Source organism: Bos indicus x Bos taurus, chromosome 25 (genome assembly GCF_003369695.1).
Source record: "Bos indicus x Bos taurus breed Angus x Brahman F1 hybrid chromosome 25, Bos_hybrid_MaternalHap_v2.0, whole genome shotgun sequence".
Classification (NCBI taxonomy): domain Eukaryota; kingdom Metazoa; phylum Chordata; class Mammalia; order Artiodactyla; family Bovidae; genus Bos; species Bos indicus x Bos taurus.
The window spans coordinates 32,121,068-32,147,340 of NC_040100.1; the positions used below are offsets into that span (position 1 = coordinate 32,121,068).

The 26,273-nt window shown below is 44.3% G+C and overlaps 1 protein-coding gene across 3 annotated transcripts in view; it reads left to right on the top strand.

Annotated features, from left to right (window-relative positions):
- Window positions 1-26,273, top strand: part of TXNDC11 (thioredoxin domain containing 11) — a 60,317-nt gene that overhangs the window by 27,213 nt on the left and 6,831 nt on the right. For 2 of the 3 annotated variants that reach the window (XM_027527375.1, XM_027527377.1), the window contains 5 exons: window positions 15,570-15,682; window positions 17,738-17,938; window positions 21,384-22,176; window positions 24,353-24,495; window positions 24,971-25,080. In XM_027527375.1, the coding sequence (XP_027383176.1) occupies window positions 15,570-15,682; window positions 17,738-17,938; window positions 21,384-22,176; window positions 24,353-24,495; window positions 24,971-25,080 (1,360 nt within the window). The remainder of the gene's footprint in view (window positions 1-15,569; window positions 15,683-17,737; window positions 17,939-21,383; window positions 22,177-24,352; window positions 24,496-24,970; window positions 25,081-26,273) is intronic. The other variant, XM_027527376.1, reaches the window with a different exon arrangement.

Below are 26,273 nucleotides of genomic sequence, written 5' to 3' on the forward strand. Positions count from 1 at the left end.
TCTTATTTGAAGCCCTGCTTTGTAAGTTAAACATTGTATCCTGCCCGTTTTTTCACGTTGCTCCATTTTCTTTCTCTGTATCAGCTGTGGCCTTAAATCAGCTCTCTGTTAGATACTTTCATCTGCTGTTCATCTCATTACAAGCTGTGGTCCAAGCCTCTTCCCACCCCTGGACGAGACCAGTGGGCACTTACCTGGTACCCAGTCTCCACCCTCCTTCCTCACATGGGGGCCGCTGTGCCAGCCCTTCTGCCTGAAATGTGTCCTCCTGTGCCCAGGGCCCAGGGCCCAGCTCTCCACCTTTTAAACCCTTGTTTATCCTCCAGATTCCCCTCAAATAGCACCCACCTCCTCAGTCTCCCACGCTGGGGAGAGGTTTGTTGTTTTCTTTCATAGCACTCAGCCTAGTTGATATGATGTGTCTACTTGTGAGATGATTTGTTTACTGTCTGTCGTTTTCCTGGGACTGGGAGGTTCTGAGGGTGGGGACCGTGTGTCTTCAGCTCGGTGTTCTTTCTGCAGCATCTGGCACATAGCAGGGGCTCAGTCACTGTTTGCCAGATGAGGGATCACACTGATCTTTCAGCCATCCTCCTGTTACTGGGTATTACATTGCATCAGTATTTGGGGGGATAGTATGATAGCATACTATTAATACATCAAACAGTTATATTATTGGCCATTTTAGTGTGTACATTGTCTTAAGGTTTTATGCATAGAGAATCTACTGTGTGCATGCTTTTCACGCAGGGGACATTGGGAGAGGAACTCAACCTGTCACATTAGGTGTCTCTTCTGTCCCCTTTAAGACTGGGCTGCACAGCTTCAGGTGACTAAGGAGGCTCATGAGTCAGAGTTTGAATTTTGAAGACAAAATACTGCCAACTTAAATAAGCTTAAGCAGATGTTCAAAAATCCTCTTAGAAAACTAAATAAAGTCCTTTGAAGATGATGTATAAAAGGGTAGCCTAGAGTTAGTCACTAGAATAATGGCAGCATTCAAGTTCTTGAGTTAGAGAAGCTGTTTCAAGATTTGAAAGGGTGTGTTGTTATCCAGCTAACTTACAATGTGTGTTAATGTTTCATCTTAAATTACCTTTTCATTCAGAGGTTTCCAAAACATTGCTTCTTTTGGAAAAAATCTTTCCAAATATAAGGTAGTAGTCTTTATTCCCTTTTTTTTTAAATGTAGTTGACTTAATAAAAGTTTTTTCAATAAGTTTTTTTTTCTGTTCCTTTTTTAAGCAAGGAGGGTAACAAATGGGTTAAGACTACCTGAAGGTACAAAACAAATGTTTTGATCATATGACTAATTTTGACAAATGATTATATCAAATTTCTTCTCGGAATAAATCTAGCTCAGAAAATTTACTGTATTTCTTCCCTCTCTAGTTGGGTCTTGTAAAATCCTGTTGCTTATGGACTTTGCAAGAACTGAGTTCATTGTATTTAATAATTTTTCACTCCATTTTTGTGGCTGAGCTCCCACTTAAGCTTTAATGAGCCATTTTTAGAAGAAAAACACAAATTTGGAAGGCTGACTTTCTAAGAACTGTGTACTGTGAAGGATTACTGAAGTAAACCTTCCTTGGGCCCCTGGGTGTTTTTCACCTTTGCTTTCTCCTACACTGAGGTCAAATGGAATTTTACTTACTATTAATAGCCGATGCTCAGTATGCAGGCTTTTTTTTTTTTAACAGGACAGTTTGAAATGTAAATTCTAGGTCATTGTTGCGTTTCTGTCATGTACACAAATTGAGGCCTGAGGAACATTTGACCCGTTTAACATTTGGTTATAGAGAGCTTAACTGATGAAGTGTTTAGACTGTTGTGGTAGAAAGCAGATGTCCTGGTTCACCAGGCCACGGGCATATATAAAATGCACATGTCTTTCCATTGCCTTATGTTTTTTTTTTTTTTAATTGCCTTAGAAATAGCCAGGACACTCTCTAACGTTTGTTTAGCTTGCCATTGGTCTACAAATATTTTGAGAATGTGCCGTGTATGAAGCACTCTGCCTGGTGTTGGGGGTGGGCTGCTGCGAGAGGCCATCTCAGTCCCCTGTGTCCTCTGCCTGTTGGTCTCCATCCAGGTGCCAGTTTGTCAGTTTATGTTGGCCCTGCTGTTAGATGGTTGTGGGCGGTAGCCCTTTGTTATATTTCTGTCCATTATTTTCTAGCCATTTTACTTTTATCTTTTTTTTCCTTTATATAGCAGTTCTGTATTTTCATGTAGTTAAATCTGTGGTTCTTTTTCTTGATCTGTTTATTTTTTTTTAAATCTTATCACTAATTAGTTCACTTTCTTCTCTTTGGATTTTAAAATTATTTAGCACTTTGTGCTGCCTGGGTTTACCTTGGCTTAAAATACAGAGCACAGTTGATTTTCCTCACTTCTTACTGACTAATCAGTTAGCTCTATTTACAGAGTAATACTTCCTTTATCCTTCATCTTGATGATGCCTGCTTAACCAAAAAATATTTTCTTATGTGTAATTGGGTCTATTTTCTGTGTTTTTTCTTGGTCTAGAAACCTCTTTTTGTATGAGTAAATATAATTTCATTTCTTGCTCTGTAAGTGAGTACTTGGTGAAGTCTGGACTCTGCTTCTTTTAGTTCTTGTGTTTTATGAAATGTTCTTTTATATCCATCTATGCATTGGGCTGGTAATTTTATTAAGTGTTTATATTGACTTAGAGGTAATTGACATTTTCATAAAATTTAGCTTCCCTTTCTAGGCTCACAGCATCATTATTCATTTATTCAAACCTCCCTTTCAGTTTTTTGTAAATGGTCTTGGCATGCATGCATACTCAGTCATGTCTGACCAGGCTCCTACGTCTATGGGATTTTCCATGCAAGAATATTGGAGTGGGTTGCCATTCCCTCCTTCAGGGGGTTTTCCTGATCCAGGATCGAACCCATATCTCTAGTGTCTCCTGCATTGGCGGGCGGGTTCTTCATCACTGCACCACCTGTGAAGCCCCACAGGTCTTACACACCCTCATTTCTGATTAATCCTTGCAAAGTGCTGAATGATTAACTGCGGGCTGGCATTCTGGGTGTGTTTCCACATCCTGGGGACGCTGGTCCCTTGTACTTTTCCTCTTTCTAGACTGCCAAGCCTTTCCTCTTTAAGCCTTTTCACCTTGATCTTGGCAGACAGGCTCTTTCTTCTTTTGCCTAAAAAAAACTTGATGGAGGGGTTGATATTTTTAGGGTGCCTACTTGATTTTTTTCTGTCTTATGCTTGTTTATTTACTGTAAAGATGTGTTATGGTAAAATGTTGTTATAGTCTGCTATGATTCAGTGCCCTTTTTAAAAGAGAAAGTTTGCAAGGAATTTCGTCCATTTGACCTTCAGAAGGGATGCAGTGCTTCCTGAGGGGAAAGCGGGGTCGTAGGGGCTGCTATCTGGTCCTTAGCCTTTGTCTGCCCCGGCAGGGTCCATAAACTTAGACAAAACACGCACCTTTTCTGTGTTTGAGTTTCTCTGCCATAAAATGGGAGAGAGCGGAGGTGAGAGGGTAAGTGCTTGTTTTACAAGGCCACATCGTGTGTGAATTATGTTGTGTGTGAATACAGTTATAGTCTGAAAGTCTGTAGTAGTTTAATGGGAAAGCCACCGACTGAAAGCGCCTGAAGCAAGTTCTGGGTCTGGATTCTTACAGGCGACTACACCAGGTGTTCTGCACCTAGACCAGCCAGCAGGTCTTCCTCTTCCCTTTCCCTGAGCTCTCCATCCTTGCTGTTTTTTGTGTAGTTAGCCTTCTGTGACCACCTGTGGATTCAGCCAACCCTGGGTTGAAAATATTAGGAAAATTCTAGGAAGTTCCCCAAAGCAAAAATTGAATTTGTCACACATCTGCCAACTAACTGACATAGCATTACATTGTATCTACAACTATTTTTTGAGCATTTACACTGTATTAGGTGTTACAAGTAATCTAGAGGTGATCTAAAGTATACCAGAGGATGCGTGTAGGTTACATGCAAATGCTGTGCCGTTTTGCACGGGGGACTGAGCATCCCTGGATTTTGGTATTCAAGAGGAGTTGGGGCTGGGGCTGGAACCGGTTCCCTGTGGACACCAAGGGGTGACGGTGAGACATGGTGTTCTCCCCATGGAACTGACTGCATCTCTATCCCACAGGAATGTGAGCTAGTTTGTTCAGACAGTATTTACTGAGTGCCTTGAGGCCAAGGTTTCGTCATTGGGCTCTTGCAGTTCTTAGAGTTTAGCTAAAAGTTTGAATGAGTAAGTTGTAAAGAGCATGTTACCTTGAGATTGCCAAGGGAGTGATCTTCTCAGTGGGATGTTGTCACTTTGGATCTCCTGCCCACCTCCTCCATGTCCCCTTATGTCTGTCCTTTCAGGTTCCCTAGACCAGAGTTGCAGGAGTCACTCACCCTGGGCTGGACGGAGGCCTAGCCTGGCTCATGCTTGGCTTCTCACTGTCTCCTGACACTAGAATCCTAATGGATTGAATTGAAATACACATGATATTTTGGAGAAGTAAATGGCAGCCCACTCCAGTATTCTTTCCTGGAGAATCCCATGGACAGAGGAGCCTGGCAGGCTATAGTCCATGGGGTCGTAAAGAGCTGGACATGACTGAGTCACACACACACACACGACATTTAAATGTCATCCTCAAAATACACTGAACTGTTAACTAAAGACCCACTCCCTTCTTTCACCTTTAGGAATTCCTGAGTGTAGTTGACAGCAGACTTTGTGACATTAGTCTTCTAAGGAACACTTTTGGAAAATAACCCTTGCAGCGAATTTTTTAAAATAGAAATTGATTAGAGGAAGTAATTCCAGTGTAGGGTCCCTCTCCTCCACCAGGTGGCGATTTGTGGTGCTGCTATTTGCTGGGACAATCCCGTCAGGACACAAAAAGGTCCCTTCATGAATAAAGCTTTTTTGGAGCACTTTTCTGTTAAATTATGAAACTTTATACAACATCAAGAGATCTGAAAGGTAGGATTTTCTTATCCTGTAAGTGACATTCTTAAAGTCATTGAAAAAACAGGGAGCTGGGACTTCCCTGGCAGTCCAGTGGCTAAGACTCTGCACTTCCAACACAGGGGGCCCAGGTTTGATCTATGGTTAGAAAACTAGATCCCACATGGCTGCAACTAAGAGTTCACATGCCATAACTAAGAAACACACAAATAAATAAATATTTTTTAAAAGGCCGACAACCATTAAAAAAAAAAACCCAAAAAGCAAAGGACTGACTTCTTAGGCAAGGTTGACTCTGAGATTACTGTATTTCCTCAGGTTCCTGGGTCTAACTCTTGGAACTTTGGACCAGGCATTGGATTTAACAGTTCTCCATGAATGAAACAGGTTCTTGATCAGTTGGTTTTCTCAGATAATCTTTTTGTTGAGATTATTGAGTATTAATGAGTTCTGATTAGTGAGTATTGTTGTCACTATACTCACTTGGAGAGAGAAATCTTTTTCTAACTAACTGCTGGTGATCTGAGGCCCTCTGGGTACTGATTAATATACATTAGAGTAAACATATTAGGAAGTCCATATGTCTTTATTCGCATTTAAAAATGACTTTTAATTATGTTGCTATTATTTTAGCAAGGATATGATCATTTTTCATAGGAAATGCTTTTATTCCCATTATGACATTTCCTCAGCCTTGTAAGTGCTGCTCAGTTCAGTTCAGTCTCTCAGTCATGTCCGACTCTTTGTGACCCCATGGACTGCAGCACGCCAGGCCTCCATGTCCATCACCAACTCCCTGCTAGATAAGCACTAAGCCCAAAACCAGACATTACTGTTCTTGAGTTAGATTCAGAAGCATGACATTAATTCAGCGAACTTTGGAGGGTCCACTTTGTACTCCAGCTGTGAAAAAGAGTAACACTTCTTACCATTCATAGTGCCCCCATAGGGTGGCCCTCAGGTGGGCTTGTCCACAGAGCGAGTGCAGTAACACATCTGTGACAGGCTGTGTCGGAGCACGGAGGTGTGGGGGCGTGCGGGTCAAGTCAGGGAAGACTGGAGGTGGGCCAGGTTTCCCAGGAGGATGAGGAGTCAGGAACAAGAGAGTGAGGATGAGGAACAAGAGAGCGGAAGACAGGTGGTGCTGAGAGAAGCAAAAAGTGTGCGGAGAGCTCAGAATCAAGCTTAGTGGTCACTTGTAGATACTCTGATTCCTTGGACCCGTGTGTTTGAAAAATTTCACTGTCTTTACTTTCTAATTGTTTTGTGGTATTTTCTACCTTTTTGAAGTTTACCTGTTTTATGAGTGTGTATGTATATGTGTTTTTGTTGTTGTGTTTTGGGGATTTTCTCTTTGGCCACGCTGTGCGGCATGTGGGATCCCAGTTCCCAGACCAGAGATGGAACCTGTGCCCCTGCAGTGGAAGCATGGATTCTTAACCTCTGGCCCGCCAGGGAAGTCCCTGTCTGTGTGTGATTTGGTTTTTGATCCTATTTTTTTCAGGGTTGTTGGGGGTTTTTTGGTGGGGTTTTTGTTTTTGTTTTAAGCTGAAATAAGACTCCTAGGCAAAGAACCCAAAACATTAAAATCATGAAAACCTCTCAGGGATCACCTTCTATAATAAAGTCACACACTTATAGTAAAGCCATTCGGTTCAGACAAACCCAGCTCTGCCCTCCACTTGACTGCTTGTTATGTAACATTGAGCACGATAAGTTGATGCTGAACAGAGCACTTTACCCGGAAGATCCAATCTTCACTGCCACTCTTTGAAGTAGAATGTTACCTTCTCAGTGTTAACTATCTCAGCTGAGGAGACTGAGGCTTGGAGGCCTCATTCACTGACCTCACAGACCCCAGGTCACTGTGAAGCAGAACAGTGGCTCCTCAGAGATGTCCACATTCTAACCCCAGGACCTGTGAATATATTACATTGCATGACAAGAGGAAATGGAGGTTGCATGTGGATTTAAAAGTGGAATTGAGAGGCAAAGAACAGTGTCAGAGTGATCCAGTGAGAGAAGGACTTGTCTGGCCATTGCTGGTTTTGAAGACGGAAGGGGCCACAAACCAAGGAATGCAAGTAGCCTCTGAAAGGTAGGAAAGGCAAGGACATGGATTCTCCCCTGCAACCTCTGGAAGGAACACTCCCTGCCGACACCTTGGTTTTAGCCCAATGAGGCCCGTTTTAGACTGCAGCCTCCAAACTGTAAGGTATTTTTTAAAGCTACTAAATTAGTGGGTAATTTGTTACAGCAATAACAGTGACTTAATATAGTCATGTCCAGTACGTGAGGAATGTGATAGGAACCGCAACCACATCACTCCATCTGCCTCTGCTCTCCTGGGATGAGGAGGTAGTGGTTCTCACCTCCAAGGCTTTGCTCATGATCCTACGTAAAATGCAGAGCCTCGCCCTAGTTAGTGTCTGTCTTTTTCAGGGCCTAGCCGAAGTCCTGTGGGAGTTGTAGACACTGCCCAGTCAGCGTGACATCTGGCGCTCTGTGGACGTAGACTGGAGATTTCCATCCACCGGCTCCTTCCTTGGAACTCCTGTTGCACTGCTTGGCTGTGTCTCCCACTTAGCAACCAACGTTGTTTTCTGGTTTCTCCTGGGCGTTAGTGGCATCTTCTTACCTGTAGTCGGGGACTCGCTCTCCTGCCCAGTTGTGTCAGTGGCAGGTGTCCAGTGTGACCACGGCTTACTCTTTAGGTTCCCCACCTGCGGCGTAAGGGAGCTTTGCCCTAGTTGCCTCTAAAGGAGACTTCAGCTTGAAAATGCTCTGGCCCGTGGCCTGTTTTTTTTTTTAGACCTGGTAGCTAAGAATTGTTTTTATTTTTGTAAAGCATGATTTAAAAAAAAAAAAAAAATATATATATATATATGAATGACACCAATGCTAGACCGTAAGTGCAGTGTAAGAGGGGATAGAGGAGGAATTTCTAAGGAGATAATGTTTCTTTAGTGAAGTCTTTCCCTCCCTGAGGCTTTTTTTTTAAAGAGGAACTTAATTGAAATACGTACAAGAGATGTATGTATTTTACATACATGATAAAAAGATGTATCATTTTAATGTTATGCTCTGACTAAATGAGAACAATGGTGTGAGGGTGTTTACAGTCGTGTTAGTGTATAGGACAGTGCCTGTTTAGCTCTATAGTTTATGTTCCCCGCAAATGATGAATTTGGAATGATGTTTTTCTTTCCCTCCTTCCTAACTCACAAGTAGAAGGAAAATCACTGCTAAGAAGTTATATGTTTACTTGGAGTTTAGCAGTATTTTGGCAAGCACCAGAACATGCATAGTGTGTCTGTGGTGCCCAAATGCCAGACTTTTTTCTACATAATTGTTTTGTGCTTAGGATTTTGGGGGAGTTGCCTGATGTCAGGATTCTGTGCTTTCATTGTCGTGGGCTGGGTTCAGTCCCTGGTTGGGGAACTGAGATCCAGTAAGCCATGCCGCACAGCCAAAAAAAAAGAAATTGACAATGTAATAAATCTCTGAGTCACATTTCTGTGGAAAAATGCCAGCCATAGCTATAGTTCATGTGCTGAAGACAAACATTTCTATACAGTTGCATTTCTTCGCAAATTTTTTTATTCTGATGAATGCATGTAGCATTGGAAGTGCATGAAGTCATCATCCGGTGGCTGATGCCGAGTCACTACAGTGGAAACCCTAAGTAACCTTGGAGGGGCTGTTGTTATCCCTGTTAATACAGTCTTGCCGTCTTCCTTTTTCTTCCTTGTCCAAAAGCTTGTAAAGAAGAGTGGGAAAGCAGAAGTTAATAAAAACGTCAGAGTAGAGAGTAAAGTGAGAATTGTTGGCGGCCTGGAAGGGACCACAATACAGGTTTTGCCTTTGGGAATGTGACCACTTCCCAGAGTAAAGAATTGAGAGAAATTTTCCCAGGGAGTAAATAACTTCTTAGCCATGTAGGTTAAAATCTACGTGACTTAATCCAGTGGTACTCGGTCAGTTTTGAAGAATATCGTGGTTTATTAGTTAGTAGTATTCTGTATCAGTCTTTTTCTCAACCTGCTGTTCCAGTTTGCCCTGAGAGCCCTGAGAGATTAGCTCACGCAGAAGCCTCCTGGAGAGCAGATGGCCCATTCAGTTCCAGCATGTCTGCTCATTCTTTCAGTGTATCCTTGGGTACCTCACTTTGTAGGACACCAAATACTGTTTAATGTAGCCCTCTGAGAGAGAATTTCAGAAGCTCGGCCATTTGTACCCAGAGTCACAAGGTCTAGAGCCCCACCTTTTCCTTTCTGAAGGAGAGAGTGGGACACATTCTTAAAGTAACCATTCTCTGCTATTTAGAGAGGTTTTCATGGAAAACATCTTTGTCTTATGTGTCCTTCCCAGATAACTGTCCATTATTAAGGATTACTGGCTGCTGGACTTATCTGAGGCTAATCTTCTTCCTGAGTTACATGAATCTTGCTTTTTCGTCATGGTCACCTCGGCATAGTTCAGTAGAACTTTAACATGAACCACAGAGATATTTTAAAATTTTCTAGTGGCTGCCTTAAAATTGAAGAAGAAATAGGTGAAATCAATTGAATAATTTATTTTATTTAACCCAGTGTACCCCAATTATTAGCATTTCAACATGTAATCAGCATAAAAACTGTTGAGATATTTTACATTTTTTAACCAAGTCTTTTATATGTAACAGCACTTTCATACAATTTACAGCTGAAAAAGTGTTTTACATACCAAACGGTTTTATATTGTTTCATTTTGTGTATTTATTTTTATTGAAATATAGTTTATTTATAATATGATATTAGTTTAAGGTTACAAACTCATCTTTTGAATGTTTCCTTGTAACTGAGTTGAGTATCACTTTCAAATTAAAAGTCAAATAAAGTAAAAAATTTAGTCCCCCAGTTGCTCATGTTTCAAGTGCTCACAACCACCTAGGACCGTGCACTTAGGACCTAGGCCTCATTATCCCGGTGTCCTGGGAAAAAGCAATTATATCCTAAGATCCTGAGTCTCCTGTAGGCACCTCCTTGAGCTGATGCTTCAGTGTCCTCCTGGTAGTCTGTTAGTTGGTGAGTGTGAATTGTGTAGCTTTGCTTCTGGCAAGACTTATTACTAATTTGAAAGCAGTTAAACATCTATTAATGGAAAATCTGAAAAAATATAATAAAATTGAGTCATTTTGCTGTACACCTGAAACTCATACTAGATTATAAATCAACCATACTTCAATAAAAAGGGAAACAAAAAACCTTTTGCTAACAAAAGGAGCTAATTTTTGTTCTTTTCTGGAATGTTTGAGAATTTTAATATTTTGCCTCACTGAGGTCTTGCCTCAGAATGTATGCTGCTGCTGCTGCTAAGTCGCTTCAGTCATGTCCGACTCTGTGCGACCCCAGAGATGGCAGCCCACCAGGCTGTGCCGCCCCTGGGATTCTCCAGGCAAGAACACTGGAGTGGGTTGCCATTTCCTTCTCCAATGCATGAAAGTGAAAAGTGAAAGTGAAGTCGCTGAGTCTTGTCCGACTCTTAGCGACCCCTTGGACTGCGGCCCACAGTCTCCTCCATCCATGGGATTTTTCCAGGCAAGAGTGCTGGAGTGGGGTGCCATTGCCTTCTCCGCAGAATGTATGCAGTTTACCTTAATACCAAACTGAAGTTTTAATGTTAAAAATTGAATTTAAAGCAGTGGTTTTAAGCAATAAAAGTAGTCTGATATTAAAACATTATGCAGTGACCAAAAACAAAACCCCCTGAAGCATACCAGAAAGATCACAAGTGAGCCAGATGAGTCTGAGTGGAAACCAGATGGCATTTCAGGTCTTTCCATTTTCGATGTGTCCTTGGTGGTTGCCAGGAGGTAAATGGTGAAGTGGTGTGTGGAAGGTCAATGAAAGCTCCACCCAGAGGGGTAAGGGAAGCAGGAGTGGAGCACTGTGAGTGACGGAAAAGAACCCCAAGCTCATGAAAGGTAGCAAGGGGTAAACCTGCAGTAAGTGCTGGAAGTAGGCAAGGCTTCATGGGTCAAAGCAAGGCTGTTTGTTCCTCAAAGCACGCAAACAGCGAAGCGCCGTGCTGTATTGTCCACTCATCCCTAGTCCCATGGGGAGCCTAGCGGTGGCTGTGTGCCCAGTAGGTTGCCATGTAGCTAAGGGAGACCAGACCAAGGACTCAGACGATAGACAAGCTATTTGTAGCAGACAGTAGACAAGCCAGTCTTCTTGCTGTGGTCATCTTGATGTCTGTGTGACCAGCTACAGAAACTGCTCAGTAACTCCTGCTTTCACCCAGATGTTCTTTCAGGATGTCATGCATGTTGCAGTAGTCTTTCTGACACCTTTCCCTGGATGGCTCATAGACTGTAGTCAGCTGGTTACCTGGCTAACAGAATTTATTAAGACTTTATTATTATTATTAATTGAATAGGATCATGCCATTGTTGGACCCACTGGTAGGGGAGGGAAGAGCATGGTTCTGAATTTGTTTTTTATTATTCAGTACATTCAGAATCCTCAGTTAAAATATTAAAGCTTCATTCATTTTGGGACAAAATTATTCGTTTTATAATCGACAAAGACCCCTATTGTAGAAAGCCCTGGAACCCTGCCTGACAGAATGTTCTGGATATGGAGATGAGAAGTGTTATTTTCGTGTGTCATTCTTACACTGTGAACTTCGCCTGCTAATTTAAGTGCTCCTTATACACAGGAGACTGCACAGATAAACTGCTTTTTCCAGCAAGATTTCCACTATCTGAAGGAACTTTTAAAAGGTGTGATTCTTATACATTTCTGTGTGAAAAATAAAGTTTTGAAATTGTAGTATGTTTGGGCATGTTAAAATCTGCCCCGTGCAGGCGGCTGTCCATTCTTATGAATGCAGCTAAGCTGGTTTTTGAATGGCCCCTTTCAGCTTTTGAGTTAGACTGTCACTCCTGATTCGTCTGCTCCAGTAAATCATGTTGGTGACTTTGGCGGACTCTCAAATGAGTTTCCTACTGGCTGCTTCTCCTTCACCCCTCTCTCTATCGGTGGCGGTCTGCCAATATTGAGCCTACTGCTGGATGGAGGGTGGTGTGTTTTCTCCTACCAGTGCATTTCCCCTCCTGAGTCCTGCTTTTTCTTCCAGCAGCTTTGGAATCTGAAATTATATGTTATGCCATTTTTTTTTTTTTATTTCAAATTTGAACCAGTTTTATAGCTGCAGAAATGTTGCGCGGATGGATGGATCCGGAGTTTCCTAACGCTCTACCTTCACCTAGCTCCCCCCAGTGTTAACATGATTTAACCATTTGTGGTGGTGCTTTTGTCAAAACTAAGAAATTAACATTGGTCCAGTGTGAAGGTCTGTAAACCGCAGACCTTATTTGAGTTCTGCCATTGTTTTCAGTAAAGTCTGTTTTCTATTCCAGGATTCAGTCTGGGATCCTGCATCGCAGCTAATTATTTTTTCTCCTTAGTCTCCTCCTCTGACAGTTCCTCACTCTTTTCTTACTTTCCATAACATGGACACTTTTGAAAAATACTGATTGTTTATTTTGTTGCTCAGATTGTTCCAGCTTTGGCCATTAGCGTCTTGGGTTGGTGCCTGTGTCCCTTGAACAAATTTTCCTCTTTTTATGAGCACTTCTTTCCTGACTCAACAAGATGTTTCAGGCTCATCTTGTACTGCCTTTGCCCCAGCGCTGGGATCAGCTTCTTTTCCAAGAAGCCCCGGGTTCTTTTTATTGGAGAATGACATTTAGAAACCCAGATCTGGGGCTTCTTGATACTCAGTGTCATTACTTCTAGGCCCTTTCAGCAGGTAGAGAGCTCAGACATATATGTGTTTATTCCTACGCACATGCATGCCTCTGTTCTATATCTATTATCTGTGTCTTAAGTCATAAGTTTATACTAAAAGTTGTAAGTTTATTTTAATTTCCTCTGATTCCAGTCTAACACTGCAGCGTTTACTCTAACTTTCCTCTCTTCATATATAACTTCTTTCTCCTTCCCCGAGAAGCCTGGCTCTCGCTGTCTTGACAGTATCCAGTCAAGATACTGTTTGCAGCTCTTCTCTGGTTCAGTTCTTTGTCCTCACCCACCACCACCCCCTCGCTGAGGTTTGCAGTGCCGTCAGGTTTATCTCGGAGGAGGCAGTGGCACCCCACTCCAGTACCCCTGCCTGAAAGTCCCAGGCATGGGGGAGCCTGGTAGGCTGCAGTCCACGGGGTTTCGAAGAGTCGGACACGACTGAGCGACTTCACTTTCACTTTTCACTTTCATGCTTTGGAGAAGGAAATGGCAACCCACTCCAGTGTTCTTGCCTGGAGAATCCCAGGGACGGGGGGGCCTGGTGGGCTGCCATCTATGGGATCGCACAGAGGCGGACACAACTGAATCGACTTAGCAGCAGCAGCAGGTTTATCTGTTAGTGCTTGTGTTCCACATTGGATCCCCACTCGGTGGCTGGTGTAATGAGTCTAGGTTTTGATCATGAAGGCTGTGAAACGTTGCTGTGGTTCTAAGTCTGGTGCTGAGAGGAAGATTAGGCTGCCTCACTCCCATTCTCTGGCTCCCATTGCCCACCGCACCCCGCGCTTTGCCATCCACCCTATATATAAGCCTTTCCTGTCATTTTGGGCTTATTCTTCTTGTGTTTCTTTGGTTCTGTGCCATTTTCAACTCATCAGGTTTATGTTAGATTGTCCAGCCTGGTGTGAGGGACACAGTCACTCTCGCCTCTTCCTCAATAGTGACTCCTCCTCTGAGAGGAAGAGGCCACCCCTGCTGGAAGGAGGGCTTGTGTAAGTAAGCTAGAAGCTTCGTGTGTTTACTTAGATATCACTTGGTAACATCAAAAGTTTTTTGTTGTTGTTCTGTAAATAATGGTGCAGTGAACGTCTCTGTGCACAGGACACTTTAAGTGATTTTGACTTATTTTCATAAGACTTGAGTCAGAGCTTGCCAGGTGGCGCAGTGGTAAAGAATCCACCTGCCAGTGCAGGAGACACAAGAGACATGAGTTTGATCCCTGGGTCAGGAAGATCCCCTGGAGAAGGAAATGGCAACTCAATTCCAGTATTCTTGCCTGGAAAATTCCATGGATAGAGAAGCCTGGCAGACTACAGTCCATGGGGTCACAAAGAGTCAGACATGACTGAACGACAGTGTAGCACACAATGTTTAACTGATACTTTACTCAACACCTGCTAGTAAAGCAGAAAGAGGGTAGGAAAAAATGTACCTTTTCCTATGTCGTTTTATCCACCCTCTTTTAATACTACATGTTTTAGTCAACTTTTAATCACACAAATATTACATTAAATATACTCCTTAGGGGGAAAAAGAATGCTTCACACATAAGGATCAAGTCCCCTTTGATCTCCAACCCCCAACACAAAACAGTTTTTATTATCCTTTCAGATTCTGTGTACATTTGTAACCATATGTGCCTGTAGGAGAAAACATACTTTATAAGTGTGAGGGATTTTTCCACATAAAAGGTACACTGTGTCTTTGCTTTTTTACTCACATGTGTCTTAGAAAATCTGTTCAGGCTGTATAGATTGCCCTGCCCCACTGTTTTCAACATCTGCAGGCAATTCCTTGGTGACTGCCCTTGGGTGTAACTCTCAGGGCACATGTGTGGGCACCAAAAGGTGGATCGGGGGCTGTGGGCCGTGTCCGGGTTCCATTGTGGACAGCACAGTGGGTTGCTCTCCCAGGTGGCTGCCAGTCTGCCTTTTCCAGCAGCTCTGCAGCAGAGCACTCATTTCTTTACTGGTCACCAATATCTGGTATTTCCTATGTCTCAGATCTGGGGCATTTTGAAGGTGAAAAGTGGCAATTGTGTTTTCATTTGCTTTCCTCCAAAATAGCGAGGTTAAGTGCACAGTTAGCCTCTTACGTTTCCTTTTCTGTGATTTGCCCATTTTTAACTGTTTTATTTTTCTTAGTAATTCACATGAGTTCCTTGTATATGCTAGATTGATTCATGTAACTAACATTTATTGCTCAAGAGATCAGTACACACATGCCCAGATGCTGCTGTAGATGCTGGGGTAAACAGCAATAAACAAGGTTTTAAGAGGAAGTTGGACCAAAGAAAATCTAAATAAATCAGTAGGATTATGTAAATGTTAGTAAGTGCTGTTAAAAGCTTAGAGTAAAGCTTAGAGTAAAGAGAAGGCTTGAGTCATGAGGGAGCCTTGGTGTCCGCTTACAGACCATCCTTTCAAGTGTTTTTGCCTGGAAGCAGGTGGTCAAGGAAGCCTTCTCAGAAGGTGGGGTGGGAGCTGAGATCTGAATGATGAGAAGGAACTGGCATGGAAATGTCCAGACGGAGAGAATAGCATGTGCCTGGGCTCTCAGGTGAGGCTCGTGAGTAGGGAACAGGGACTGAAACAGCGCAGGTCCTAGTCAGAGGCAGGTACTCGGGAGGAGACATGCGATCTGTTTTAGGAGGTGGTTTCTTTGGCTCCTCCTTTTCGGTCTAGGCTAGGTGGCCAAAACGAGCTTTGCTCCGGGGAAATTTGTGTGTCAAGATTTGATCATTGGGTTTTGTGGTTGTTTTAAGGCACAGGCTTTTTCTTTTTAATAAAGGAAAATTTTCTGTTTCAGATTACCTAGGAACAGTACGATTTGGGGTTATCACAAATAAGCATCTTGCGAAACTGGTATCCTTAGTACACTCTGGAAGTGTGTATTTACATAGACATTTCAACACATCACTTGTAAGTATTTTAAAATCACGTTTCTATTAGCGCAGTGGTTCTTAACCTTGTCTAGATCACAGACTTCTTTGAGAACTGGGTGAAATCTATAGACGCTGTCTCTAGGAGAGTGCACATGGTTTTATATGCAAACCGAGTCCCCTCAGCCCCTTCTGGAGCCTGTGCCCCAGAGCTCTTGGATTTAACAGCTAGAAATTATGTTTATAGTCTTAGACTTTGACGCAGCCTTGTTAGCTTTCCTTCTTGGATGAAATGGCAGAATTGCTGTACTGGAGAAGTGTTCCTCTGGGACCATGTTCTCAAAGGCTAAGGTTCCATTGGGCAATATCCTCTGTTCATTTGTTGCATTTATCAAGAGTAGCAACGTGACACGCTTTTCTCCTTTAGCTGATGAGATGGACTTGGAAGTTCTTGTCAAGTCACAGTGAGAAGCTGGTGGCTTCCCGCCCCAGAGCGCCTGGGTTTTCCATTGTTGTCTTTGTTCCCTGATTTTGTTTGCTTGTTGGTGGATTGGCCCCAACTTAGCTGTTTCTGAGCTTCTGAGCTGTGTTGTGCTTAGTCCTGTGCTTCTGCTCTGTTTATTGCTACTTCCTCAGTCCCAGCGCTGAGTTTATTTTCTTCAGTGTTTTCTCTCTCCGACTTCATTGACGGCGTCAGTGACTTACAGGTCGAGTGAGGACCCGAACCCCCGTACCAGTGTGCCCAGCCTTTAAACCCACGCTCCCCTCAGCTCAGCGTACAAGGCTCTTGCCTGTGGGGGGACTGCTGAGGGGCGCCCCCTGTGGCCAGTCTCCCTGGCTTCTGCCTTTCTCTAGTAACCCAGATGGCTTTACTTCTTGCAGTTTATATTCCCAAAGTCAAATATATTCCATGTTTTCCAGATAGAATTGTTCATGAAGACAATTAACATTTTTTTCCACCTCCCACCATCCCACTCTGGGAATAAAAATCTGACGATTTTTCCTGCCGCCCGCCCATTCTCCTTGTGCCTCTGTCTTAAGTTTCTTTGGACTTCATCTGCTTCTGCTGTCTATCATTTTCCTTCATCCTTCTTTTGTAACATGCTTTACAAGCAACGTATATCATGTTTATGTATAGTAACGGGTACTGAGAAAGAAATTTAAAATAGATGGCGAAAAGAAGATAGGACTATGAGAAAGATATTGAAAAAGATACTGAATTCATGGTGTCAATTCCATAGTTTTTAAGGGTGGCTCATTGACAGAGCAGCAGAATTCCTTTCAGCAAATGAAATATTAATGGGATACCAGTATTTTTTTTTTTTTTTAAGTAAAAGCAGTGGACATCTTGTTATAAGTCAGTTTAAACCTCTATTTGGGGAAGTATAAAATATCTTATTTTGTGGAACTCTCCAAGCATTTTGGGGGGGAGTTTTGTTTGAAACCCTGTAATTTACATCATTGGAATTTCAAAAATAATTTTATGTTGACATACTCTGTTAGCAAAAAAGCAAAAAAAATCTAGGCATATCTCTCCTTAATTCTGTACACATAAAGTATGATCTGTGGCCTTGTATACAAGTTCTAGGTCACTCAGGGTTTCATGCAAATATTTGTTGAGTTCCTGCTCTGTGCCAGGTATGGGGGTGGGGAGACAGGTGAGCAAGGCAGGTATAAACTTCTGTTCTAACAGAGAGTCCCCAAGGACAAGGGAAACATGATTTTCCCAAGGGTAAAATGACCCCCGACTGCATCATTTCTGTTTCCTTAGCAATCGCTTTACGCAGGAAGGTAGAGGTCACTGTTGCCAGCAGCAGGCAGGGAAACTTATTTGTTGGTAGATTAAACAAATTCATCTTTTCTGCCTAAAGGGAAAAGATGAATCACATGATCTGAAAGTCACCTCTCACAGCAGCTTCTGCTTTCCAAGCCGCTTGTGAGGAAGCGCCCTGTCTGGAGTGGCAGAGCCAGAGTGCAGCCGCCCAGGCCGCTCCGAGCCTCGTTTTCCTCACCTGTGAAGAGAGGGCTGAGGCTGGGCAGGGGTGGTGCTGCCGTCCCACCTCGCCTCTTATGTCTCTGCGTTTGTCCTTCCCAGGTCTTTCCCAGGGAGGTCATCAACTACACCGCTGAGAACATCTGTAAGTGGGCCTTAGAAAACCGAGAGACGCTCGTCCGATGGCTGTGGCCGCATGGCGGCAAGAGTCTCCTGCTGAACAACGAGCTGAAGAAAGGACCAGCCCTTTTTGTATTCATACCTTTTAATCCCTTAGCCGAGAGTCACCCTTTGATAGATGAGGTAAGAGCCACAGTGGGAAGAGGCGTCTCAGAAGCAACAGGCGAACCTCATTGGCTTCTCTCTTTCCACTATCAGAGTGGTTTCCCTTACTCGCTGAGTGGCTGCTGCATTTCATGGTATCACTCCTTCCTGTAAGTGGGCAGGAGAGCCTGTGCCTTCTTGGTTGGGACCCACCATGGCCTCTCCAGCCACGTTACTGACAGTGTCTCAGGTCTGGTTGAGGCAGAGCAGACAGGGCGATCAAACCAGGCCTCCTTGAAGACGGGCCAGGTTCCCTCTTCCTGCAGCGACTGATGTTCGGGAGAGGTGTGGAGCGGGTGGACAGCACAGGCGGGGTTTAGTGTGGCCTTGGGGGTGCCGTCATCACAGGCATTTGGCCAGGCTGGTGGCCCTGACCATGCTCAGTCCAGCAGTGGCAGGGTGACCTTGGGACCCCATGTTTTCCTGACCCTTCTGTGGCTCACAGAGCGGTTTTCGGAGCCAGTCGTCAACAGAAGCCAGCCCCTCCTGCCTGCCTCTTCTGCGTGTGTTGCCTGTCTCTGGGTGTGAGTTTATTTTATGTATGGATCGTTTGGGGGCACTTAGAGCAATAACAATCAGCAGAGAGCGCCTGGGATTGCTCAGTTGGGTTTACTGGGGGTTTAATTTTTTCCTTCCCTCCAGGATCCCTTAATTGGCCAAAACCAATTTCAGAGAGTCCGTGAACCACTGGCCAGGCTCACCAGATGCTGCTTCTCCCGGGCCCTCTCAGGAGCCTTCCTGAGGGAACGGGAAGGCAGGACCTTTGGCAGGCCAGGCCCCTCCCGTGACTACTCTGGAGCCTCTTTGCTGACATGATTCATCCCTGCTGGGGGCCTTCTGAGTGGACGCTGCTCCTGTGGCTTAGAGGAGGGAGGAAAAGGAAGTGAAATGGATCTGCTGATTCTCTGATTAGGGAGGACTTGAAGTAATAAGACTTCATTTCTTTGGAAAATCTTCACAACACGGTTATTCTGTGAACTAAGACACTCTTACTTTACTAAGATGCTCTAGTCTTAAGAGTTTTTAAAGTTGTTTCTAGTAAATGTGGGGTTTTCAACCAGCCATCCCCTGGTATCCATGGGGGTTTGGTTGCAGGACCCCCGCATATACCAAACTCCAAACATGCTCAAGTTCTGTATTGTAAAATGGCATAGCATTTACATATAACCTACGCACATTGTCCTGTATATTTTAAATCATCTCTAAGATTACTTATAATACCTATACCTAATACTGTATAAGTGACAGTGTTAGTTGCTCAGTTGTGTCTGACTCTTTGCGACCCCTTGAACCATAGCCTGCCAGGCTCCTCTGTCCTGGGGATTTCTCAGGTAAGAATACTGGGGTGGGTTGCCATGCCCTCTTCCAGGGGATCTTTCTGACCCAGGGATCAAACCCCCATCTTGTACGTCTCAATACCATATAAATGCTATGTAAATAGTTGCCTGTGTGCAGCAAACTCAAACTTTGTTTTCTGGAATTTTTCCCCCCAAATATTTTTGATCCATGTTGTTTGAATTGCTGATACAGGATATGAAGGGCTGACTGTAGTTGAATTTTTGTGGGTTTGGTGGGGGCCTGGGGGTGGTGATCTGTCTTTGAATATAAAGTAGTACCCAGATGAGGCAATAGGGCAGCTGGGCTCTTTATTAATCACATAGGCTTGAACTTTTCAGTATAATGTGCTGTCGGAGCCTTACCCTTTAAGAAGGGCTGAGATGTTCTTGTGTGTACATGTGTGTGTGGGAGGGGGGGACCAAAACACTGGTTTTATCATCTAAAGTAACCTTTTTTATGCCCAAGAACTGTTCGAACAATTTGTTTTTTTGTACAAACACATGTCTTAAATTAACTCTGTCCGTAAGTATCATGTGTTATAAAATATGGGTTTTCTTTTAAATTGGAAAAGTACTTACTAAATGGTTTTTACACACATGCGCACACACATGCTCCCTCTTTAATGAAACAAAATCCTGAGTGACTTAACACCCTTTAACTAACTACCCATGGCAGGATTTGACTTAAGTTAGCACAGTTCTGTTTTAGGGAGTATGAGTGCCTCTGGATTAGAATGACTTGCTTGTCTTTTGCATTAAACTGGGGTGGTGTTGGGTGGTGAAAGCTCCTGAGTTTGGAAATGGAAGAGTCCTGGAATGCAACTTGAATCTAAATGGCTAGCACTGATCTCAGGGTAAAGCCGATCATCTCACCAAGAAGCGGGAGTGTGTCCATTCATTCCCCCGAGATGCTTTCGTTCACCAGGTGTTTACTGAGCCTTTGTTACGTGCCTGGCAGTGGGCGAGGCTTAAGGGGACGGCAGGATAAATCAAGCCCAGTCCTGCCCGTGAGGATCCCTGAGCCTGTGGGGAAGAGGGGTGTCTCGACAGACAGTTGTGAGGCTCTCTGGGAAGGACTTCTGGGACCGTAAAAATGGGGAGCCTGCCTCTCCCCCGGCTGGGGTGGGGTCACCTTCACTGGTGTAGAGTCTTGGGGAGAGTCTTGAGGTTTGCCAGATGGAGGAGGCTCTGACCAACCAGAAAGGCAGACTTGGGTCAGACTGTGTTTGGTTTTACCCTCCAGATAAGGGGAGCCACTGAATGTCGTTTGGCAGAGGAGCCTCATGCTTTGGTTGGTATTTTTAAAAATAAGGGGTGGCAGTGTGGAAGCTCAGTGGGCGGGGGAGAGAATGGCGGTCTGTGAGGAGTGAGGCCGAGTCGAGGCAGTGGCCGTAGGGATGCAAAAGGACGCTGCCCAGGTCAGTGCTGGCCTGACTGGAGGCGTGGGTGACGTGGAGGAGAAACTGAGGGCTGGCTGATGTTTCTGGTTTGACAGTGCCATTTTCCAGAGAGGCTGGTGCAGGAGCAGGAAGGCAAAATGGAGGAGTATGGTTTGGAACAGGTTGAATTCGTGGGCTCCTCTGGTGCATTAATTTATTTGGAAACATAGATGCCAGGAGATAGTTGATCTACTCGTTAGGTGCTTGGCAAGTTTTTTTAGGCTAGACTGTTATATTTAAGAGGAAGAATGAAGACTTCCTCTGGAGGAGTTTAAGGATATAAAGGAAAATGACTCAGCTGGGTGTTCAGACTTAGATTCTGTTCCTGGTTCTTCGATGACCCAGATGTGTCTTGTGGGGTGAGCCGCTTCACCCCATCACGTGATAGGCTAAGACATCTCCCTCTAAGACCCCTTCTATCTCTGAACAGGTGGTTCAGTATTTAACAGAGTGACATGATCTGAAATGTGACCCGGAACCCTCTATTAATAGCTCTAGGTGTGACAGCTTCCTGTTTATTGCTGTTTCCGGCCAGGGCTCTTCCTTCTGAATCAGACAGGATGCTCTCTAGGCCTACAAGCCCCAGTGTCAGTCCCTTGGTTCCCTACCTCACCCCACGCCTCTCACGAGCTCCGCCCTGTGTTTCAGATCACCGAAGTGGCCTTGGAGTACAACAACTGTCACGGGGACCAGGTGGTGGAGCGGCTCCTCCAGCACCTGCGGCGAGTGGACGCCCCCGCGTTCAAGTCCCTGGCACCTGATCCCCCAGCCCGGCTCCCGGACCCGCCGCTGATAACAGCGTCACCCTGCTGCAACACGGTGGTGCTGCCACGGTGGCACTCCATCTCCAGAACCCACAATGTGTGTGAACTGTGTGTCAACCAGACGGCCGGTGGCCTCAGGCCGAGCTCGGTCAGCATGCCCCAGTGCAGCTTCTTCGAGATGGCAGCAGCTCTGGATTCTTTCTACCTCAAGGAGCAGACCTTTTATCATGTGGTATCAGACAGCATAGAATGCAGCAATTTTCTAAGTTTCTACAGCCCTTTCAGCTACTACACTGCATGTTGCAGGACCATAAACAGGGGCGTAGCGGGCTTCATTGATTCTGAACAAGGTGTCTTTGAAACCCCGCCTGTTGCATTTTCTTCCCTAGAGAAGAAGTGCGAGGTTGAGAGCCCGGGCTCTGTTCCTCACATTGAGGAGAACAGGTATCTCTTTCCTGAACTGGAGACGAGCAGCTCGAGCTTCACAGGCCTGAGCTGCAGAACCAACAAGACCCTAAACATCTACCTTCTGGACTCCAATCTGTTCTGGTTGTATGCGGAGAGGCTGGGTGCTCCGAGCGCCGCACGGGTGAAGGAGTTTGCTACAATTGTTGACGTGAAGGAAGAGTCTCACTATATCTTGGATCCAAAACAGGCTCTTATGAAGTTCACCCTAGGTACCATGGGCATTTCCTTCCCCAAGCCTAGTGCTTTGCTTAACTTTCCATAGGTGACTGTTATTTAGGGATCTCATGACAGCTGGCTCTTACTAGCTCATTTTAAATCTTTACACTGCAGTCGTAATTTTAAAAGAAGCTAATTTTGTCTGTTAAATGAAACAGAAACTCCCTAACTCCAAATTCTGGATAAGTTGGTCACTTAGCCCTTGGGAAGAGTCCAGCATCCCAGATTGTCAGTGCCCGCCGCATTTCCAAGGTGGGAACCTGGCCACAGTGACGAACAGGGTGGTGGTGAGTGGGTCTGGTGGTAACTCCCCTGGCTGATGAACAGCCCTGGCAGGAGCTTCACAGAAAGCAGTGGAATGATAGAACCACCTGGCCCCCTTTATGTCTTGCAGGTTTAACTACATATCAGGGCTACCAGACCTATTCTGCTGCTCCTTTTTAGCAAGTTGAGGAATACTGCTATGACCTTGGGTGCCTAGATGGTAACAAGCAAGTGTCAGACCAAATCAGCAAGACCCACTTTGGGGGCAGGGCTGGGAAGGGGGTAAATCACTGTTCTGGGAAAGCACCGTGAGCTTGCCCTTAGAGCTTGGCAGCAGCAGTGACCCAGCCCACGCGTCCTGTTCCCAGGGCTTCGCTGACATCCTTGATGTGCACACAAGGAAGTGTGAATTCAAAAGCTGTATTAGTTCAGCCTCATTGGAACCATGGAGGAAAGTCTCGGTGTTTGCTAAATGGAGACAGGAGGAATGTGGTGGGGAGGGCAACCTTTCGTTTTCAAGTTTTGGAGAGCATGAAAGTAAGAAACTCAAAACTCTTATTAAATATTAGTCACTTTAGGTGCTGTCTTTTAAGTCCAGGTGAAGCTTGCTTGTTTCCTGTATTAGACACGTTTGAAAAGCCTTATGTAAATAGTGATTTATTTTTCCTACATCAAATTATATACTAAAACATGAAGCCTCCTGAATGTGTAGAGGAACCCTGTGAATAGTCACTGAAGTGCGTCCACTTTTGATATCACACCTTGCTCCTCATTCATGTTGCCTGAAGTTATATTTTGGTGTACTGAGTTTTCTTAAAATGAAACAAGCCTGTATTTTTAAAGTAAGCGTTGATTGGATCTTCCTGCCTCCTGTGCTGTTGCTCAAGCATTCAGTGAGCTCGTGATGGGCCCCCCCTGAATTTAAGGGTGATATGAAAGACGCCATCATCTGATTTCTTTTCATCTTCTTTATCTACTCTGAAACATCTAGTTCTGTTGTTCTCTGTCCTGTGGTTGGTGACAAAATTTGTCAAAGTTCTCATACAAAAACATCCACTGTGTTGTTTTGGAGAGATGACTCTCAAGTCAGCCATTTCTGGGGCAGTTTCAGAATTCAGCCCTCATTCAAATTAGTGAACAGTTCTGGGTTTTATGTTTGAAAAAACCAACTAAGTGTCATTCAGATGTTGATGACTGATTCTCTTTAGTATTCACTCAACCTTCTTCCCTTCTTCCTTCCTCCATGGAGCCTGTCATTGTTCACTAGGACCTCAGAATGGAGAGAGAAGGGAAAAAAAATGAAACTCAGATTAGTGCTGCTTCAGATGAAACAGATGAAACAAAGGAATCTGAAAACATAGTCGTTGGTGGGGAGGGTAAAACTGCTGGTTCAAGTTAGGGTTTTGTATTATTTATGGGTCTTATTGATGCTGTTTTCCCACTAAATATAGTTGTTTATTTCGCTTAACCTTTTAATTAAAGAAGAAACTTGAGGAACTTTAGTAAAGGAAACACAAACCATAGCTCCTCACCCTCATTTGAATGAGTGTTTGAACACCTCCCACATTACAGTAGCTTGTGCAGTTACTACATCAGTAGTTAGGCTTAAAGGTCTTGGTCTTGTAGGTTGAAATCTCGATGGTGACTCATTGATGACTTACCCAGTCTCTGGTGTCTTGTGGACCAGTGTTAGAAAAAAAGAGCATTGAATTCCTAGCCCGTGCACAGTAGACCATGGAACTCTTGAGTGGTGCTTTGTTAACTAAAGTGCAACCCCCTGTCCCCTCCTGTGTGGATTTTTTTCAGTGGGCCTGTGAAGCCAGCCCACTTTTTAAAGTATAAAGTGGGCCAGCTACTCTCCTTGTACCAAGAGAAGAGCTGATCTCATTTTCTCTTTATTTTTAGAGTCTTTCATTCAAAACTTCAGCGTTCTCTACAGTCCCCTGAAAAGGCATCTTATTGGAAGTGACTCTACCCAGTTCACTTCTCAGCGTTTAATCACTGAAGTGACGACTGATACTTTCTGGGAAGTAGTCCTTCAGAAACAGGTATGGAATCGAGCGAGGCAGAAATCAAGCTATCTGTCCCTATTAAAATAATTTCCAAAGCTGCAGTCATGGGTGGAGCAGTTGGTGCTGACGTACAGAAGACTAGCCACATGACAGCCTTACTGCAGAATGTGCGTGAATTACATGGTGCTTTTGTGAGTGCAAAGCATCCTTAAAAATACATAACTGAAAACACCAACAAAAGATCAGGGACTTCCCTGGTCCAGGGGCTAAGGCTCTGAACTCCCGGTGCAACAGGCCTGGGTTCCATCCCTTGTCAGAGAACTGGATCCCATATGTCACAACTAAGAGACCCAGTGCAGCCAAATAAATAAATATTAAAAAAAAAAAATACCCAGACATCAAATTTTCACTGTTCTTTGTGCATGAGCAGCATTTATGGAATGCTTGCCAGGCTCTTAAGTACAGTGAGGACCCCAGAAGCCCAGTAACAGCCAACTTCTTCTTCCCACAGGACGTGTTGCTACTTTACTACGCACAGTGGTGCGGCTTCTGTCCAGCCCTCAATCACGTCTTCATCCAGCTAGCTCGGCTCCTGCCCTCAGACACATTCACTGTGGCGAGGTAAGGAAGCCCATGCTGCCGCACTCTGGGCTGGGTGCCTGTCTTTGTTCTTGCTTCCAGCTTAGCCACGTGGCTTGCAAGGGTCTGCCAGTTTTCTGTGGACTTGGATAAGACTGAGTTGATTGTCAGCTGGAAGCTATGAGCAAAACCTCATTGGCGCCAGAGGCTTCCTGGTGAATACTGAGTGTTCCTTGCATGATGTTGAGGGTGTTTCTGTGGGAGCAGTGCTGACCTGTTTGCTTAGACAGCCCCCCAAGTGGCCAGCTTTCTGGAATATACATCACTGGGGCCTTGGCCCAGCAAAAGGGGGCCTGTCTCTGACATACTGTCAACCAGCCCTGGGACCTGGAGTGAATCTCTCCTGCAGGCCTTGTTTCCCTCCTCATTCCTAAAAGGAAGAGGAAAGATGGGCTAATACCCATGTGGTGTTCTAGTTGTGTGATTCCATGGCACTGTATGTGGGATCTTCAGTAAACAAATGAATTTTAAATCACTGTTTTGTAAAAACAGTGCTCAAAGAGTTTTTGGATGAGGTAGTAGGCAGTTCGGAGGGAAAATTATTTAAATTTAAGCTATATCTTCTTTCTCCCTCCTCCCCAAGAAAACCCCTTCAGATAGGTAGAATTAAATATAAAAGATCAAATCAGAGAAAATGACAGAAAATAGAATATTGGATTTGCTGGTTACTTTGAGAGGTGGAAACTTGCCAAATAGTGAAAGAAAGATGAACAGATTTCACTAGGAAAGTGTGCAGTGAAAATACAGAAAACCGACTCACAGAAGGACAGCAGCTGTGTTTGCCAGCACGTGTGTCTTTCCTTCTGTGTGTGCTGCAAATGACTTAGAGCCACACTGGAGGAGGCACTGTGCTGGGAGACTTTCATACATACACGGTATCTGACTTAATCCTTAGGACAGTCAGTGGAACAGGCGTGATCACCAGTCCTTTTACTGAGGATGAATCTGAGACATAGAAATATCAGCAGCTTGCCCAGAGTCAAGCAACCTGTAAATAAGGGATCAGGATTCAGAATCAGGCCTTCATACTCCAGACCCTGAGAAATTAAAGTGGTTTAAGGAAACTGCTGAGAGAAAAATGTCGTTTGTACGTATAGTGGAATATTACTCAGCCTTAAAAATTTTAGGAAGGACGTTCTGTAACATGGGTGCACCTTGAGGATGTTCATGCTAAG